The 19003-nt window shown below is 41.4% G+C and overlaps 1 protein-coding gene across 3 annotated transcripts in view; it reads right to left on the bottom strand.

Moving 5' to 3' along the window:
• The window catches only part of SUSD1 (sushi domain containing 1), a 165743-nt gene extending 147072 nt beyond the window's left edge, over positions 1 to 18671 (bottom strand). For 2 of the 3 annotated variants that reach the window (XM_056518609.1, XM_056518623.1), the window contains exon 1: positions 18399 to 18671. In XM_056518609.1, coding sequence (XP_056374584.1) covers positions 18399 to 18546 — 148 coding nt within the window. In that variant the 5' untranslated portion in view covers positions 18547 to 18671. Of the gene's footprint in view, positions 1 to 8007; positions 8144 to 18398 lie in introns of those variants that run through there. The other variant, XM_056518618.1, reaches the window with a different exon arrangement.
• Between the last annotated feature and the right edge of the window lie 332 nt (positions 18672 to 19003).

Genomic DNA, 19003 nt, shown 5'->3' with positions numbered 1-19003 from the left:
TTACTGTGTTTATCCATACCGTGTACTTGACCTCCTGCTTGCCTTATTGACTACGATTCTTGCTGCCTGCCCCGACCTTCTGCTACGTCCGACCTTGCTTTGTCTACTCCCTTGTACCGCGCCTATCTTCAGCAGTCAGAGAGGTTGAGCCGTTGCTAGTGGATACGACCTGGTCACTACCGCCGCAGCAAGACCATCCCGCTTTGCGGCGGGCTCTGGTGAACACCAGTAGTGACTTAGAACCGGTCCACTAGCACGGTCCACGCCAATCCCTCTCTGGCACAGAGGATCCACCTCCTTCCAGCCGGGATCGTGACAGAACTCTATGCTCCTAAGCACGTACATTTACCTTTCGAAGAAAGAGTGCGGTATCAAGAAAATACCAAAGAAATGGAGGCATTGTAATCCGTAAATGGGATCACCCCCGAGAAGGGGAGGAGCCATTAGAAAGGAGAAGAGCAACTGTGGCCAAGTTCGACAAGTTCAGAGGTTATGGGACACTCCTTGAAGTTCAACACCTTGGAGGTGGGTGAAATTGTGGAGTACACCCCCGTCCAGAGCCTTCGTGGAGAATGGGCTGCAGCGGTCACCAAACCAACAGCCCCAACACAGTTTCCTTTCAAATATTTACCGTCAACGGATTGGGAGTCTGATCCCTTCAACTTGAGGCTGAAAAGGTCTGCTCCTAAAACCTCCACCAGCGTACCCAAGGAGGAGGAGCCTAAAGAGTCAAGTTCATCATTTTCTGTGTACAGCAAAGAGTCAAGTGCATCATCCTCTACGTACAGCAAAGAACCAAGTTCCTCATCTTCTTCATACCGTCGAGAGTCAAGTTCTACACAGGGTGAAGAAAACAGGCCAAAATTGCGGCCACCCAAGTCAGTACCTAGACCCTCTCGGAGCAGTGAGAGTTTGTCTAACCCTGGGGTACCGACAGATGTACCAAGGCCCTCTCGGAGCAGTGGGAGTTTGCCAATTCCTAAGGTACCAATGAAAGGGTCATGGGTTGCTCCTAATTTGGAGATGGTGCTCAAGCCCTATTGCCCCACTGTGATCCCGGCTAGTAAGCCTATAACCCCTTCTCAAGCTGCCTTCCACAACTCCATTCTCACCAATGTGGCGTGGCAAAGCTATGTCAAGTCTGATCCTGCCCCTGATGTTGGCAGATATAGGGGAACCAAGAGAGGCACTACAACAGTAAAGAAGAACATCTTCTAAAGAGACTCTAAAGTAATGTCTTATTGTTTTTTTTTTCTCTGTCTAACCATTTTGTCTTACAGTAACCAAGTTCAAGAAAAGTGCATAGCAGGACTGTGCTAAGTTTGTTTCAGTTTAAAGTTCAGCAACGTAACCACTAAGCTCGTGCCTGACTATCAAGTCAAGAGACTCCTAGCCAGTAGGAGATTCATCAAGGACTGTACCCGGCTGAATTGTGGTTAAGGCCGTGTTCATTTTTCATTGAACTCCTAGTGTAGGTGGACTGCTGATCCTTACACGCCAATTTGTATATTGTCTTGGACTCCTAGTGTAGGTGGACTGTTGATCCTTACACGCCTGCTTCATGTATATACCACCAACTTCATAAGAATTCTTATGATAAATGTTGCACTTATCAGGTGAATGCACCTGAAATATGTTGGAGTGTTGATAAGTGTATAGTAAATTTGTATATGGTTCTGTACACAGAAAGATGTCCTTGTGTCTGTGTACATAAATAGTAGGTAAGGTCTGTACATAGAAAATATAGTCAAATGTCTATGTACATTAAAATAACTCAGAGTTGTACATGGAAAATATCGACGCACAGCAAGTGTACACTCAATACTAAAAACCTAACTAATTCTTGTACATACAAATGTACAATAAACAAAAGGTGTTTAGTAGTAACCCGGTAGGGGACACCTCGGCTCCTCCGAGGGTAGTATTATTGCTGTCGCCCACCGCTAGCACCTCTCTCAACCAAAAATGGTAGGGAGGATTCCCTTTCCAATAGTACTTGCACATAGTATCCTAGATTACTCACTTAATGTACTACTTCAAAATTTCTCTAGTACATACACAAAAACAAATAAATATCTCACTAAAGTAACACTTAAGGAATTGTAGCATACTTATACCCAGTTCCTGCCACTGTTAGGTACACTTCTTCTTTTCTCTTTTCATTGCGTGTGTGAGATGCTCTGCCTGGGCAGTAGGTGCTCTTGGAAATACAGAAAATAAACACGTAATTCTTAGAATAACCTGGATAGGTTGTTTTGAAAGTGCTCTAGGGGTAAGTAGCGTGTAGTCGATAGACCCTAGTAGCCACCCTTACTGTGACCTAGCTTCCGGCTAGCCAGTATACGTTTCGTGTACTAACTAACAGGTAGTTTAGCCTCAAAATGTATCATAAGTTTTATAAAGTTATATGGGAAGCTAGAAACTAAAGGATAGATAGCATTCAAATGTCTAGATAGCATTCAAATGTCTAGATAACCTTCAAATGTCTAGATAGCATCAAAATGTGTTTAGTCTACTCAGGATGTATAGCAAAAATAGAAATCATCCTGTTCCATAGCATCCTTTTCTAATGCTAGTCCTAGTCCCTCTGTCTCAGGGGACAGACGTCAAGGCCAACTTATCTTTAGTAAGGGGGTTTGTGGTGTCCCAGTACCGCATTTCATACGGTACTTATTTATTTATGGGTCCCCATAGCCAGAGTCCCTAGGACTTAGGGTTCCCTATTAGTTAGTCTACCCCTAGTCGCCTCTATCTTAATGTATAATTAGTAATTTATGCATAGATAATGTAAATAGTATAGTATAAATGTAAATAAATGGTTAATTACTTGTTTCCATGGTGTCGCAGGGCCTTCGGGTCATGTGATGCGTTCCAAGCCTCACTCTGGATGCGTTCCAGGCCTCACTTTGGTATCTCTAGCCTTGTTTTGGTTTTATAATGTGTATAGATCTTGTGACGTAGGCAATGCCATCACACCATGTAATGGTGGGTGGCAAACGTTCGGACCAATCAGATTCGCCACGCCCCCTGCCCATATAAGGGAGCGGTGGCCATCTTATCTCTCTCTTGCTCCTGTGCTCTTGATGAGAGAAGACCTGTACAGCAGTAATCGCAGTGAGTTAGGCCTGAGCCTTGCGGCAATGGCTGAACAATTATAGTTATAGAGTGTATCGATCCCCAAACACTCTGCAGGATTACCGGACCTAATCTACCCCTAAATCCGGACGGATCCACGCACCAATTACCTTGATTCTATTAACCTGCAAAAGACGCAAGGTCCACAGCAACTGTCAGTCATTGAAGTCTATACAAGTGTATTACAGAGACTATTACTGTATTCTGAATGTATCGCAAGTTCAAGAGTAAAATTTATTTCAGTTCAAGTTTAACTCCAGTGTGGACCTTCAGTCATTATCTGCATACGCCTGTCGTTTCTGGGAAGGGCGGCGATAGGCCGAAGCTATACCTCAATAATACCAGCCCTCACCCTGGCGTCACGAGTGACAGGGTTAATATTAACCCCTCATACACCGATACTATACCACCACCACCATACAACCCCCCCAAGGGCTACCACATTTGTGACTTCTTTTGTGTATGGTCAGCTCACCTTCCTTTTATTACATGTAATAAGGGTTATTTTGCAACAGACACTATAGAATTAGAGAGCAGTAGAAAAATTTTGGTCTAAGACGTTGACATGTTTAGTAGGTGAAAGAATAAATGTTTAAAGTGGTTATCCAGGATTAGAAAAACAGAGCTGATTTCTTCAAAAAAACAGCACCACCTCTGTTCTCAGGTTGTGTGTGGTACTGCAGCTCAGTTACCTTGAAGTACAATCTGCTGACATGTTTGGTGCTGTTTCTTAGAGAAAAGTTTTTCTATTCCTGGATAACTGCCTTTAAAAAAGTCTATGTAAGGGATAAGACATCATTGAGTAGCTAAATCTTGATTTTTTTTCCCCCAGTGCCTCTGTGATGGAACATTCTTCTAAAATGATGAAGCAATACCTGTTTTGTTCTTCAGAATATTGCATCAATTCATTTCACAATGCTGTGTACAAGTAAGCACATTGCAGGTAGATTACTCCATAGCTAACTCGGATTTCACATTTTAATAAAAGCTGAAATAAACATTGCTATTTACATTACTATTATGTATTATTTTAATATCCATCAGTAATGGTCGAGACAAATGAAAACCAGCTTTACCAGAAAGTGACGCAGTTTTCAGATCAACTGTTAATGGCCTTGACTCGAGGTCTGCAAGTAAACCTGATGTTTATCCACAATATTGTGGTGGCCCAGTACAGAAATGGCCCTTCTGTACACTGTTTGGTCCTTTCAGGTCGACTCAGTCCTAGTCCCCTGGCCCCACACTTCTCAGGACTCTCGTCAAACTATGGTTATCTAAAGGGTTAATGTGTTGCATTTAAGTGCATATTTCTTTAAGTCCTGTTGTTAAGTCACGTAACCAGGGAAGGTGTCAGTGACCAGGTGACTTGTGGGTGACCTATGGGAGTCCTCCAAATTGCTCCCTTATAAACCAAGGGAGGAGCTAGCTAGTGGAGTTCTGAGTTATTGCTGAGGAGCAGTACAGCCAAGACCTGAGAGTGTCTGGTATCCTGAGGGAGACCTAGGCCTAGCCACACAGCCTCGCTTCCATCACCAAGTGCACCTTCAGGTTAAAATCAAAACCTGGTAAGCAACCACAGGGGAGAAGTCTAGTCAGTCATAGTCTAATCTATCAAGTCTGCTAAAGTCAGTGTGGGATTGCATTATTAAGTCCAAGTCCACAATAAGTCCCAGAGAGCCCGCAAGTCTCCTAAAGTCACTGGTCATCTCCTTGGGCCTAACTGAGCGGTAAAGACTATAAACCCTGTCTAACTCAGTAAAGCTGCCATTGTTCCGTAACCTTGCATCGGAGTGAATATTTTCCCCGCGCCTGGCCCAGGAACTAGTGGCCATACTTTAGGTGGTGTCGAGGATAACCACACCCTGGCATCACGAACACAAGGGGTTAATGCCCTCTGCCCCTAGGGTGATAACATCTGCCCTTTCATCGCACCCTCACCACAACTTCACGTCTATTAACAATGATTTTGAAGACCAAGCCATTATACAATAACAATTTAAGTCTTACCACATTTATCCAAATCTATATTGTGACACATTTATACTTTTTTGTGGGTCAGATGTATGCTAACAGTCCATTTGCCATATGTTTTACAGGTTAATGTCTAATATTTTCTCTTTTTTAATTGTTACATTTTTTTGACTGCCACAATTAGGTTGTAGATTGTAAGCTCTCGCAGGCTTGTTTTGCGTAAATATATATACCGTATTTATCGGGGTATACCACGCACCGGCCTATAACACGCACCCTCATTTTACAAAGGATATTTGGGTAAAGAAATGTTTTTTACCCAAATATCCTTGGTAAAATGAGGGTGCGTGTGTATGCACGTGTATACCCCGATACACCCCCAGGAAAGGCAGGGGGAGAGAGGCCGTTGGTGCTGGCTTCTCTGCCCCTGCCTTTCCTGGGGTCTAGAGCCCTGCTGCCGCCGCTTCTCTCCCCCTGGTTATCGTTTTAGCCTAAAAAGTGCGTGTTATACGCCGATAAATACGGTAAATATATAGTAAATTTGAGTAGCCGTATTAGTCCAGTGATGCAACATTACATTTTTTTATTTGCATCTATAAAAAAATATATATATATATATATATATATATATTTTTTTTTTTTTTTTTTTTTTTTTAACCTCTCACAATCTGTACAGTGGCCTGGAACCAATGGCACTATGAAAAAATAATAATAATAATAATTCATCACTGGGGAAAAAAAAACTACATATCGCATTATATTTTTACAATAATCTTGTATTACTATTTAGTTGCATACAGCAGAGTATACATTTCTTTCAGAAAAAGCTAACTTATCTGAATTTTTGACCCAAATGTGATGTTTGTCTTTCATAACTCATATTCATTCATAACTCACAGCAGGTACTAATGGAGGGAATCTGGGATAAACCTTCTGAGCAGATGAAATTCTGAGCCCACATAGCTACCATGTGCCAGTTATAATATATTATATCCATAATATTATGGATTCTCATTGTAGCACATGTCTTTCTCACAAAGGAAATAATTATGTAATCACTATCTGAATAAACAATGTACAGGATTACACATTTTCCATTTGCTGGGGACAACCATGCAGCTATATAATGTACACACAGTTTATTGACAGAAAAGCTCATTGCCAGTAATACTGAGTTGACCTCCTTGACTATACATCTTCCTCATTTCAGCTAAATTGATATCTGCATCAGAGTTTTAGTTTGAAGCCTTTTTTGCAAATTATTAAAAATTCTCTGGAAAAAATGTGCATCATGACAGACACCATGTGGGAGACACAGCAGACCCCTATATAGTCTGTAATGTGTAGAATCCAGCACTGTCATCATTCTATGTTGGAGTTAGGAGCTTCCATTACAGATACCTGACAGACCCTATCCTATTATAGACAATGGGGTCCATCAGGCACAATTGTTGTCCATTAAGAGACAGATCTAACACTGCAATCATATTTGTTTTTCAGTTCATATGAAGGATCAGAGAAAGGGAAATTCCAATGCAAATGTGAACCTACTTGGAAATATACTCACCCTGTCATCCTCCCTTCAGTAAAGAATGTAAAAGTGGTTTGTTTCCAGGCCGTTTAATAATGATCTGTAAGTGTAAATACTACTAGTGCAGTGACCGACCCAGAAGGAGAGCAAGCTGAAAGTAACAGCTGGGGAGCTCACACCTGCTGCAGGCTGGGCCTTGTGGTACTCTGCAGCCTATTCACGGTAAGGGATGACGCAAGGTGATGACAGAACAAGTCCCATGCTAACTTGGGACATGCGCGACTAAACTAATATGGGGCATGGAACATCTTAGCTATGAGGAGCGATTAAAGGAGTTACAATTGTTTAGTCTTGAGAAGAGACGTTTAAGGGGGGATATGATAAACGTATATAAGTATATTAATGGCCCATACAAAAAATATGGAGAAAAACTGTTCCAGGTTAAACCCCCCCAAAGGACGAGGGGGCACTCCCTCCGTCTGGAGAAGAAAAAGTTTAGTCTCAAGGGGCGACACGCCTTCTTTACCGTGAGGACTGTGAATTTATGGAACGGTCTACCTCAGGAACTGGTCACAGCAGGAACAATTAACAGCTTTAAAACAGGATTAGATACATTCATGGAACAAAATAACATTAATGCTTATGAAGAAATATAAAATCCCATCCCTTCCCCAATATCGCACCACATCCCTACCCCTTAATTCCCTGGTTGATCTTGATGGACATATGTCTTTTTTCGACCGTACTAACTATGTAACTATGTAACTATGTAGGCATGCTTAAAGGGTACCTCTCAAACTTTTGATATGTTATAGATTAATGTATGCAGAATAACTTTACAATTGCATGTTATTAAAAAATATGCTTCTTTCTATCTAATTTTCCACTTTGAAGAAATGACCACTAGGGGTCTCCCTACCAGTCCTGGCAGCAAGCATTTCAGACTCATGCTGGAGTCCTAAACACTACGAGCTGCTAGTCTGCTTTGTTCACAAAGGAGAACACTCAGAGCTGCCAGCCTGCTTTGTTCACAGCCTGTTTTGCTGTGAACAAAGCAGGCTGGCAGCTCTGAGTGTTTAGGACTCCAGCATGAGTCAGAAATGCTTGCTGACAGGACTGATCGAGAAAAATACAATAGAAAGAAGCATATTTTTCATTAACATGCTATTGGAAAGTTATTCAACATTCATTAATCTAAAATATATCAAAAGTTTATTTGATGATAGGTATCCTTTATTTGGTGGCCACAATGGTGTTAGTAGAACACCTGGTGACAGTATCCTTGCTGATGGCATTTCGAGGTACCCTTAATGTTGATGATGTGCAGTCGAGAGACAAAAGGCTCAACTAGTTGGGGTGCAAACCGGTACCTTTACTAAATGGAGTAATTTCTTCCATAGGATAGAGGTACATAAGCTTGAACAGTTCTTAATATCTTTAGGACAGTTAAAGGTACTTTATGGTAGAGTGAGATTGTGTCAAGCAAAACCCTTGTTTCTATTCTTCCCTGAAGGATGATCATAATGGTTGGCTATAGGCGGGTACACTTCACTGTAAGTATGATTACACATATTGGAGGAGATTTATCAAAACCTGTGCAGAGGAAAAGTTGCTGAGTTGCCCATAGCAACCAATCAGCTCGCTTCTTTCATTTTGCAGAGGCCTTGTTGAAAGTGAAAGAAGCAATCTAATTGGTTGCTATGGGCAACTGGGCAACTTTTCCTCTGGACAGGTTTTGATAAATGTCCCCCATTGTCTCCATATGTATGCTTTGATGGATTTAGAGGTCACAATCGATGAACCCATGATAATTTGGGTTTTTATAACATTGTAATATCCTACATGTCACCTACTCATGCTAAAAAAAATTACACAGCCTTTCATTGTTCAGATGTTTCATTAACAGATATTGTTTTGTTTGTTTTTTATTTCCCAACTTTCAACACCTGGCCGTGTAAAAATGATTCCACAATCCCTACATGAATGACCACACTGTTACTTCCTGCCCTGACCTCATCACAAGAATCCTTAACGTAATTGTGTCAACATGATGCTTATTGTTATAACCTAATCTCTTGTAAGATTTGGACTTCCTTCCACCTTCTAACAAGCTTCCTTCTTGATTTCAGCTATACCGGAATAAAGGACTTTTCCTGAATGATGAGCTCATATCTCTTGTTGGCTCCTTGCACCGAATTATTATTTTTCTTTTATAAAAATGAAACTTTTCATACCAAATGCATAGTACACTTAAAAGGGTTGCCCAATAATTCAGTTCAATTACATTTATCTGCTATGCAAAGCTTAATTTGTCAAATGAAATCATTACAAAAGCAGTATCCTATGACATTGTTTTGATTCCCAATTCCCTGTTTTATTCCCAGAAATGTCAATTTATTATACTTTATTGACAAAAAATGAATGCATCCAGATAAAAATGTTGGATTGCTGCTATGTCTCAGACAGATATGGAAATTACAGGTGTGGTCTGAGAGACACTGGGTGTTGTCATATAACAGTGTAAAAAAGTGTTTCCCCTGCTGCCCTATCAAAAGGCACTCAGAGGCTTTTTTGGGTAGTGTATTTTTTGGTGAGAGATGGTTGACCGCCAGACATGACAAGTTGATGTACTTGAAGATATTTTTCCCAGTTTACAGACTTTGATGGAAGGAGAGGGAATTAATGGACTGAAAGAAGCAGGTGGTCTTTTGATGAAGGCAATTCTAACCAATCTGTTAGAAGCTGTTGGTAACAGTGGTTATGTGAGGGCACACACATAGCGAACAGGCTCTAGACAGATCACCAGTAAGGAGGATCACCTTCATTATACACACATGTCTCTGCCAGGACCATTTTAGGGCACTTAGCAGAAGGAAATTTAGTGTCACTGTGCTCATTAAGTGGCGGAGGACCCCTTTAAAGGTGTAGGGCTAATGACTTAGTCACCCCTTTTTCTATTTTACAGAATACAAAAAAAACTCAGAAATGTCCAAACTAGATGATACACTGCTCCAAAAAATAAAGGGAACACTAAGATATTCCTAAGAAATACATAATTTTTATAAAAATAAAAAAAAACTATAATAAGAACAGTTACTGTTTATATATTTCATTGTTATGCATATTTGAGAATATACACTGACCAAAAAAATAAAGGGAACACTAAGATAACACATCCTAGATCTGATTGAATGAACTAATCGTATGAAATACTTTCATCTTTACATAGTTGAATGTGCTGACAACAAAATCACACAAAAATTATCAACGGAAATCAAATTTATCAACCCATGGAGGTCTGGATATGGAGTCACACTCAAAATCAAAGTGGAAAACCACACTACAGGCTGATCCAAATTTGATGTAATATCCTTAAACAAAATGAGGCTCAGTAGTGTGTGTGGCCTCCACGTGCCCTTATGACCTCCCTACAATGCCTGGGAATGCTTCTGATGAGGTAGTGTATGGTCTCCTGAGGGATATCCTCCCAGACTTGGACTAAAGCTTCCGCCAACTCCTGGACAGTCTGTGGTGCAACCTGGCGTTGGTGGATGGAACGAGACATGATGTCCCAGATGTGCTCAATCGGATTAAGGTCTGGGGAATGGGCGGTCCAGTCCATAGCATCAATGCCTTTTTCTGGCAGGAACTGCTGACACACTCCAGCCACCTGAGGTCTAGCATTGTCTTGCATTAGGAGGAACCCAGGGCCAACCACATCAGCATATGGTCTCACAAGGGGTCTGAGGATCTCATCTCGGTACCTAATGACAGTCAGGCTATCTCTGGCAAGCACATGGAAGGCTGTGCCCCCCCCCCCAAAGAAATGCCACCCCACACCATTACTGACCCACCGCCAAACCGGTCTTGCTGGAGAATTTTGCATGCAGCAGAACGTTTTCCACAGCGTCTCAAGGCTCTGTCGCATCTGTCACATGTGCTCAGTGTGAACCAGCTTTTATCTGTGAAGAGCAAAGGGCGCCAGTGGCGAATTTGCCAATCTTGGTGTTCTCTGGCAAATGCCAAACGTCCTGCACAGTGTGGGGCTGTAAGCACATCCCCCACCTGTGGATGTCGGGACCTCATACCACCATCATGGAGTCTGTTTTTGACCGTTTGAGTGGACACATGCACATTTGTGGGCTGCTGGAGGTCACTTTGCAGGGCACTGACAGTGCTCCTCCATCTCCTCCTTGCACAAAGGCAGAGGTAGCAGTCCTGCTGCTGGGTTGTTGCCCACCTACGGCCTCCTTCACGTCTCCTGATGTACTGGCCTGTCTCCTGGTAGCACCTTCATGCTCTGGAAACCATGCTCACAGACACAGCAATCCTTCTTGCCACAGCTCGCATTGATGTGCCATCCTGGATGAGCTGCACTACCTGAGCCACTTGTGTGGGTTGCAGACTCAGTCTCATGCTACCACTAGATTGATTCAAAAGTGACCAAAACATCAGCCAGGAAGCATAGGAACTGAGAAGTGGTCACCACCTGCAGAACCACTCCTTTATTGGGGGTGTCTTGCTAATTGCCTATAATTTCCACCTGTTGTCTGTTCCATTTGCACAACAGAATGTGAAATTGATTGTCAATCAGTGTTGCTTCCTGAGTGGACAGTGTGATTTCACAGAAGTGTGATTGACTTGGAGTTACATTGTGTTGTTTAAAGGGGTTATCCAGCATAAGGTGATTTAGTACGTACCTGGAAGACAGTAATGGACATGCTTAGGAAGGATCTGCACTTGTCTTCGGACTAAATGGCTATTTGTGAGATTACCATAACACTGTGGCTAGATTTTTGTGAACTAGTATTTCCTGTTTGACTTTTCTATTTTTGCCTACAAATCCCATAATTCCATTTTCCTCCCTCCCACACATCAGCCACCCCACCCAATGAAACCTAAATGAGCTGCATCCATTCAAAAGACCTGTGGTTTTCAATCAAGGTGCTTACAGCTGTTGCATTAGTTGCAGATTGATTACTCCACCCATTGAAGCAGACAGGCTCCCTGTCATCAGCTGACTAGTGAACAGGTCTCAGCTGTATTTCAACCTGTAAAAAATCTGACACAACAGTCATTTTGTATGCTGTTAAAAATAAATATTGGGGCGAAAATCACAGAAGAATTGTGAGAAAACCGTCACACACAGGTACAGACACTATATTATGAACTACACTAACTTTACAGCCCCTGTAGCATAGTCAAATAAAAAAAATACCCCTTCAAGTCTGCTTCTAGCCCCCTGGGAAGAGGGTGTGTGATCTGGGAGACTCCTCCCTCAGGGCATTCTTGTAGCATTTACAGGAGAAGTCAGTCTGTGGGAAGGTCATGTGACTCAATTAAGAGTTAACCGTATAACAACCTAATGCACATGTGTTGCAGTGTAAAAACAATGCAATACATTAGACATTTTTTACTTTATACACAAACAGAATTTAGCTTTCAAGATACACTCTACAGCTGCACAACACTGTATGTCACAGTAGCTTGTTATTGGGTATCAGGACAGCCACGTACGCTTAGTCAGTGTATACTGTTTTTTAAAATGTGTTAGTTTGTCAAGAAACATATTTCAGCATGTCATATGTTAAGTGTCTTAAATGTACATGCCCTAACAAATATGTTAGGGCATGAATCTGCATCCACAAATCATGTTTAGGGTAGGGTCAAATGTATCGTATACGCTGCATATTACATAATGCAGGAAATACATAGCGCATTTTGCTATGAGCAGACACACCGGGCTTCCCAGCTGCAGCAATGTGGGGGAGATTTATCAAGCTGTTCCTGTTTTTTTTTTTGTTTTTGTTTTTTGCTGTAAAAAGGTGCAATTTTGTGATTTTGCACCTTTAAAAAAAAAAAAGACTTATTTGGAAAAACTGGCTGTGGGTTGCAGAGCTGTGCAGTTGTCCATGCAGGGGACAGTATTTATAAAAAAAAAATGCAAATGTAGACCATGACCAAATGTAGACCATGACCAGCTTAAAAAAAATACAGGCCACAGGGTTAGATACATTCCTGGAACAAAATAACATTAATGCTTATGCAGAATTATAAAACTACATCCCTTTCCCTTATCCCCTTACATCCTTCCCTTCAATCCCCTGGTTGGACTTGATGGACGTATGTCTTTTTTCAACCATACTAACTATGTAACTATGTAACTATGTAACTATGAAAAGACTTTCAAGCATGGGGAAGCACTTATTTAGAAAGGAGTCCTCTTTTAGAATAAAGTAATCCAAATTAGCTAACAACTAAGCACCAAGCAGGGTTGTGTGACCTGATTAGATCTTCTCATATATCAATACATTACTATTAAAGGGGTACTCCGGTGAAAACCTTTTTTCTTTTAAATCAACTGGTGGCAGAAAGTTAAAAATATTTGTAAATCACTTCTATTAAAAAATCTTAATCCTTCCTGTACTTATTAGCTGCTGAATACTACAGAGGAAATTCTTTTCTTTTTGGAATGCTCTCTGATGACATCACAAGCACAGTTCTCTCTGCTGACGTTATTATAATAATAATAACGCTGTATTTATTGTTGTCCTTAGTGGGATTTGAACCCAAGTCCCCTGCACTGCAAGGCAGCAGTGCTAACCACTGAGCCACCATGCTGCCCTTAGCATACATCTGCTATACATCTGCTATACATCTGCTATGCATCTGCTATGCATCTGCTATGCATGGTTGCTAAAATGGACAGAGATGTCAGCAGAGAGCACTGTGTTTGTGATGTCATCAGTGTTCCAAAAAGAAAGGAATTTCCTCTGTAGCATTCAGCAGCTAATAAGTACTGGAAGGATTAAGATTTTTTAATAGAAGTAATTTACAAATATGTTTATCTTTCTGCCACCAGTTGATTTAAAAGAAAAAAGGTTTTCACCGGAGTACCCCTTTAAGAGCAATATATTTGGACAGATTAGTACATACAATTTGGACATGCCAGACAAGCTAGTATCATCATGCTGTAGTATATTTCCCATTTCGCAACAGCTGGAGACACCACTGCTGTCCTTGTATTTTCTGACAACCTGCTGGAGAGAGTATTCCAGCATTTGGGTTGCTCCATGAGCCAAATCGCCTTAAATTGTCACTCACCTAATAAAATGGAGAGTGCAAAGTGAGAGCCCCAAGCTTTTAGAGGGAGCGGTGACAGTCCTAGTCACAATGGCCTAGGTGTTGAAAACACTGCGAGGGAGACAGCTCGGTGACAGGTAAGCTGCGAAGGTTAGTGCATGTGTCCTAGCAGACACTTCCAACTTGGGGCACGCATATTTTGTTGCACTCAACAGGTTGTTTTGTTATTGATCAATTTGGCGATGAAGCATCGGCAAGCAAAATGCCTAAGTAATCTCTACAGCTTTGTGGGGGAAAACCAACACAAGTAGTAGTGTCTCCAGCTGTTGCCAGACTATTTAGATCTTTCTTATTTTAGCTTTGTTCAAAAATAAGACAGGCATAAACACTTCTTAACATTAAATGGGCATTTTCACGGACTTTTTTTTTTATATGTTGTAGTACTTATGTACTACAACATATCTCTAATATAGTTTAATTATTTCTTTTTCAATTAAAATTTTAGAAAAGTTTATTTTACATGTTAAAACCGACCACTAAGGGTCTCCCTCCTAGTGGCTGGCTGCAGCCTGGCGTGATGTCACGGCAATCAGTCCGAATTCATTCAGGCTGCGCTCGCTCCCTGCCTGTCAATCAGACAAGCAGGAGCGAGCATGGAGAATACAGAGGAGTGGATTGGCTCGCACGCCGGCCCCGCCTCCCTGCATACACACCCCGCCGCTGAAGTCCTGCACTCTACTCTACGGGTATGTCTTTTTTGGGGGGGGGGGTGTTGCGGGTTGCAGGGTTCGAGGGAGCAGTTTGCAGGGTTCAGAGGAGCGGGTTGCGGGGTTCGGGGGAGCGGGTTAAGCGGTTGTAACTCAGATACTGTTTTCACCACAGGCTGCCTCCAGCTGTTTCACCACTACAATAGATGTCAGGGCAAGCTGGGAGTTGTAGTGGTGAAACAGCTGGAGGCCCCCTGTAGAGGTGAACTAAGGGCGGAAGTGTCGGCCCCAGCAGGCATCAGTGACGTCGTGCCTGCTGGGGAAGTCTGCCTGGTAGTGAGCACACTAGTCTCCGGAGCACAGGCAACTCAGTCTGAGGGAAAACGAAAGTAAACTTCTAATTTGACGGCTCCCAGACGTTTGTGAGGTGAATTTAAATTTGCGCAATATTTATCAAAGTCTGTGCCCTTTTTGATAAATTCGGCGCACAACAGCAAAAAACTATGCAAAAAAATAAAGAATGATAAATCTCCCCCTGTATCTACAGTGAGGTTTGGAGGCGGGCCCACAGTGCCAGCATTGAAAAATACACTGCATAATTTCTGCTGCCTGGCAGATTCACTGCAGAGTGAAATATGCAGCGTATAGGCTATGTATGACCTTACCCTTAATGAGCCATTCTACTTGTTTTTTTTTTATTTTATTTTTTTAAGAAAGAGAAGATATCTCTTTTAAATTTGCTAATTAAACATTTTTGAATAGTTTATGGCCGTATATGGTCATAAAGAAATATGTTCTTGTAGATATCTGCTAGTTCTCAAAGCAATGTATGGATAAATGGGGGATTCTGGTCAGGAGATAACAGCATTGTTTATCCATGAATGCAGTCACCAGTACAATAACCTGCTGTCAAGTGTGAAAGACAGGAAGCATTACAGAGCTTTCTGGTGACTTTAAAGCCCCATTGTTTACAGAAGAAGGATCTTGAAAAGGAGAAAAACAGGAAGGTAAAGCATGAACTTTGTATATGACAGGTGCTTATCATAGCTGAAAGCCTCTGACTTAGGGTATGTTCACACTGCGGAATCCCCGCGGAATTCTGCGAGCGGAATTCTGCGAGTAAAAGTCCGCACAGTGAACATTACCATCAATGTGAATGGGTCTTCTGCGAGACCCGTTCACACTGCGGAATTTCAGCAGCGGACAATTCCGCCGCTGAAATTGTTCCGCGCAAAGAAAGAACATGTTCATTCTTTGCGCGGAAGTCCACGAGCACTGCATAGCCGTCAATGGTGACGGCGCAGCCCCGCGGTCCTACCGCCGCCGCCGGCTGCCAGTCTGAATCTCCACTCGCTGAATTCTGCAAGCGGAGATTCTGTTCACACTCTGTAGTGTGAACACACCCTTAACCCCTTAACGACGCAGGACGTATATTTACGTCCTGCGCCGGCTCCCGCGATATGAAGCGGGATCGCGCCGCGATCCTGCATCATATCGCGTAGGTCCCGGCGCTCATCAACGGCCGGGAACCGCGGCTAATACCACACATCGCCGATCGCGGCGATGTGCGGTATTAACCCTTTAGAAGCGGCGGTCAAAGCTGACCGCCGCTTCTAAAGTGAAACTGAAAGTGACCCGGCTGCTCAGTCGGGCTGTTCGGGACCGCCGCGGTGAAATCGCGGCGTCCCGAACAGCTGACCGGACACCAGGAGGGCCCTTACCTGCCTCCTCGGTGTCCGATCGACGAATGACTGCTCCGTGCCTGAGATCCAGGCAGGAGCAGTCAAGCGCCGATAATGCTGATCCCAGGCGTGTTAATACACGCCAGTGATCAGCATAGGAGATCAGTGTGTGCAGTGTTATAGGTCCCTATGGGACCTATAACACTGCAAAAAAAATGTTAAAAAAAAGTGTTAATAAAGGTCATTTAACCCCTTCCCTAATAAAAGTTTGAATCACCCCCCTTTTCCCATAAAAAAATAAAACAGTGTAAAAAAATAAATAAATAAACATATGTGGTTAATTAAACCGCACGGTCAATGGCGTACGCGCAAAAAAAATCCAAAGTCCAAAAAAGCGTATTTTGGTCACTTTTATTAAAAAAATGGTATACTTTTTATAAAAAAAATGAATAAAAAGTGATCAAAAAGTTGCAAAATGGAGTTTTTTTTTCCGATTTTGTCGCACAATGATTTTTTTTTCCGTTTCGCCATGCATTTTTGGGTAAAATGACTAATGTCACTGCAAAGTAGAATTGGCGACGCAAAAAATAAGCCATAATATGGATTTTTAGGTGGAAAATTGAAAGGGTTATGCTTTTTAAAAGGTAAGGAGGAAAAAACGAAAGTGCAAAAACGGAAAAACCCTGAGTCCTTAAGGGGTTAATAATTTGGCATATGGTAATCCATATAAAATCAAAGGAATAAAATGATACAGTGTGTATACATAATTGTCTATACATTCAGAATTGCAGTTCTATAATATTTGGAACTTCTCCGGACATAAATATGCTCCAACAGACCAACTACATTTTTATTTTATTTTTTTAAATGAACATTTCTAGGAAAATGCTTCTAGAAAAACGTCAAGGCTTTAGTGTAGTTATATTGCACACACTATAATATATATATATATATATATATATATATATACACACACATATACATATATACACACACACACACATGAGAACTCACAAATTCCCTTCCCACATAAACTGCACCTGTATAATGCAATGTCAAACCAGCCGAGTAAAGAGAAGGCATATGGTTTCATTGTATACATTTGGAGGAGGAGACACTGCAGTCAGGTAAGTATAAAGGACAAGAAGTGCCGGACAACACCCAGGATACGGAAAAATAGATGCTGCCTTGTGAAAAGAGAGGAAATACACTTTATGTGACATAGTTAGTCCCTGTATATCAGTCTCTCTACTCTCTGTATATGTGTTCACTCTTTGCGTGTGAGAGAGAAGAGAGAGTGACAGTGTCATATTTGGTGTATCTCTGTAGGAATCTTAGGTATTACATATCTCTATATATTAGATAGATGGGGAAAAAGACTGTCTATTATACAGAGTGGAGACTGAGGGTCCCCCCCACCCTTTCCCCTAGCCCCTGTTAGACCGCTTGCAGCAGCTGGAGGTGGTCAGGGTGCTAAAACAGTAGAACAGGCTGTTTTATGCATTGATTACAAAGTATTGCATAGACATCGCAGCATCTCCAGCTCCCTTTTTCTGAAGTTCTTAATTGTGTTCACTTTTTAATTAAAAAAAAAGTGTTCTAGGCATGCTCTGTGACCTGTGCAGGGCGGATTCTGTGTTATCGATATATATAGGTGTCACCTTCCATGTAATCCTTCAAGTCATGAGAATGAAATGACTGCTGAGAAGTGATCTCTGCAGAACAAACAGACAATTTCCCCCTATTTTGAAAATGACCTGAGTAAAAACAGCAATATTTCAGGATTTTTTAATACAGATAGTAAAAAAAATAAAAAATAAAAAACACCATCAAATTAGTTTAACATTATAACTGGATATAAACAATAGATCACTTTGGATGACACATTCCCTTTAAGGAATAAATGCACATGCAATCCCTTTACAAAAGAGAATGATATACACAGTGATCCCTTAATATATATTTAGGATTGTCCCTTCTATTAGTGCATGTGTTCTCACATAGTACATAAGGGGCAGTAGATATTCTTAAATAGCTTTTAGAATTTAATATTTAGGAGGAAAAAAATGTAAATAAAAAATTTGACAAAAACTCTCATCTCATACGGAAAATAATGTTCTTTTTCGGTCATATCTCTAAGCCCTAATTCTAACATATAATATGACTGCAGTGAGAACAAAGATACACGGAATGAAATGTATTTTTATAATATTATTATTCAATGTTATTCCGAGACACATATGTTTCATTGCAGAAAGGTCATAAATTCAGAAGCAGCAAAAAACTTACCAGTAAAACTTTGGGCACAGAACAGCAACAGTAGACATGTCTCCAGCAGGACCAAGTGCACAGTGCCTAGTGTTGGCATATCATGAAGTCTTTCAACACTCCCCCCACTGTGAACTTCTTGGCAAATGTAGTCCTTTCTCCTGCACATCTAAAATAAGTTGAGAACAGAAAGCCCTTATTTTATCAGATACAAGGCGTCATTTTCCTGTGGGCAGCACATTCATAAAACTTCTGGGCAGGATGGAGCAGCGTGGTGACTCATTCTTCAGATGTCACATCGAAGCGGCAACCAAAATAGGTTCAATAATAGAGAAATATGAAAAAAAGAAATAAACAAAAACCAAGGTCCCCATGGGAATCCACCTCTTGTCCTTATGTTATTCACTTGTCAATTGGAAGAGGCGGTATAACTTTAAATGTGGAGTATGAGATAGCGGTGTTGTGTATGCTTAAGTCACTTACTTCTTAAGCAACATGTTATTTGGACATGGTTTAAGACCATGTGACGTGACAAGTTCACTTTTTTTGTTTTTGCAGGAGGAAAATATAACATCTGGTCACCAAAACATATAACCGCCAATAATAATAATAATAATAATATTAGC

The sequence above is a fragment of the Hyla sarda genome, chromosome 1 (assembly GCF_029499605.1).
Source record: "Hyla sarda isolate aHylSar1 chromosome 1, aHylSar1.hap1, whole genome shotgun sequence".
NCBI classification, from domain to species: domain Eukaryota; kingdom Metazoa; phylum Chordata; class Amphibia; order Anura; family Hylidae; genus Hyla; species Hyla sarda.
Note: the sequence above shows the minus strand (reverse complement) of the source record. Positions and strands in the feature narration are given on the sequence as shown.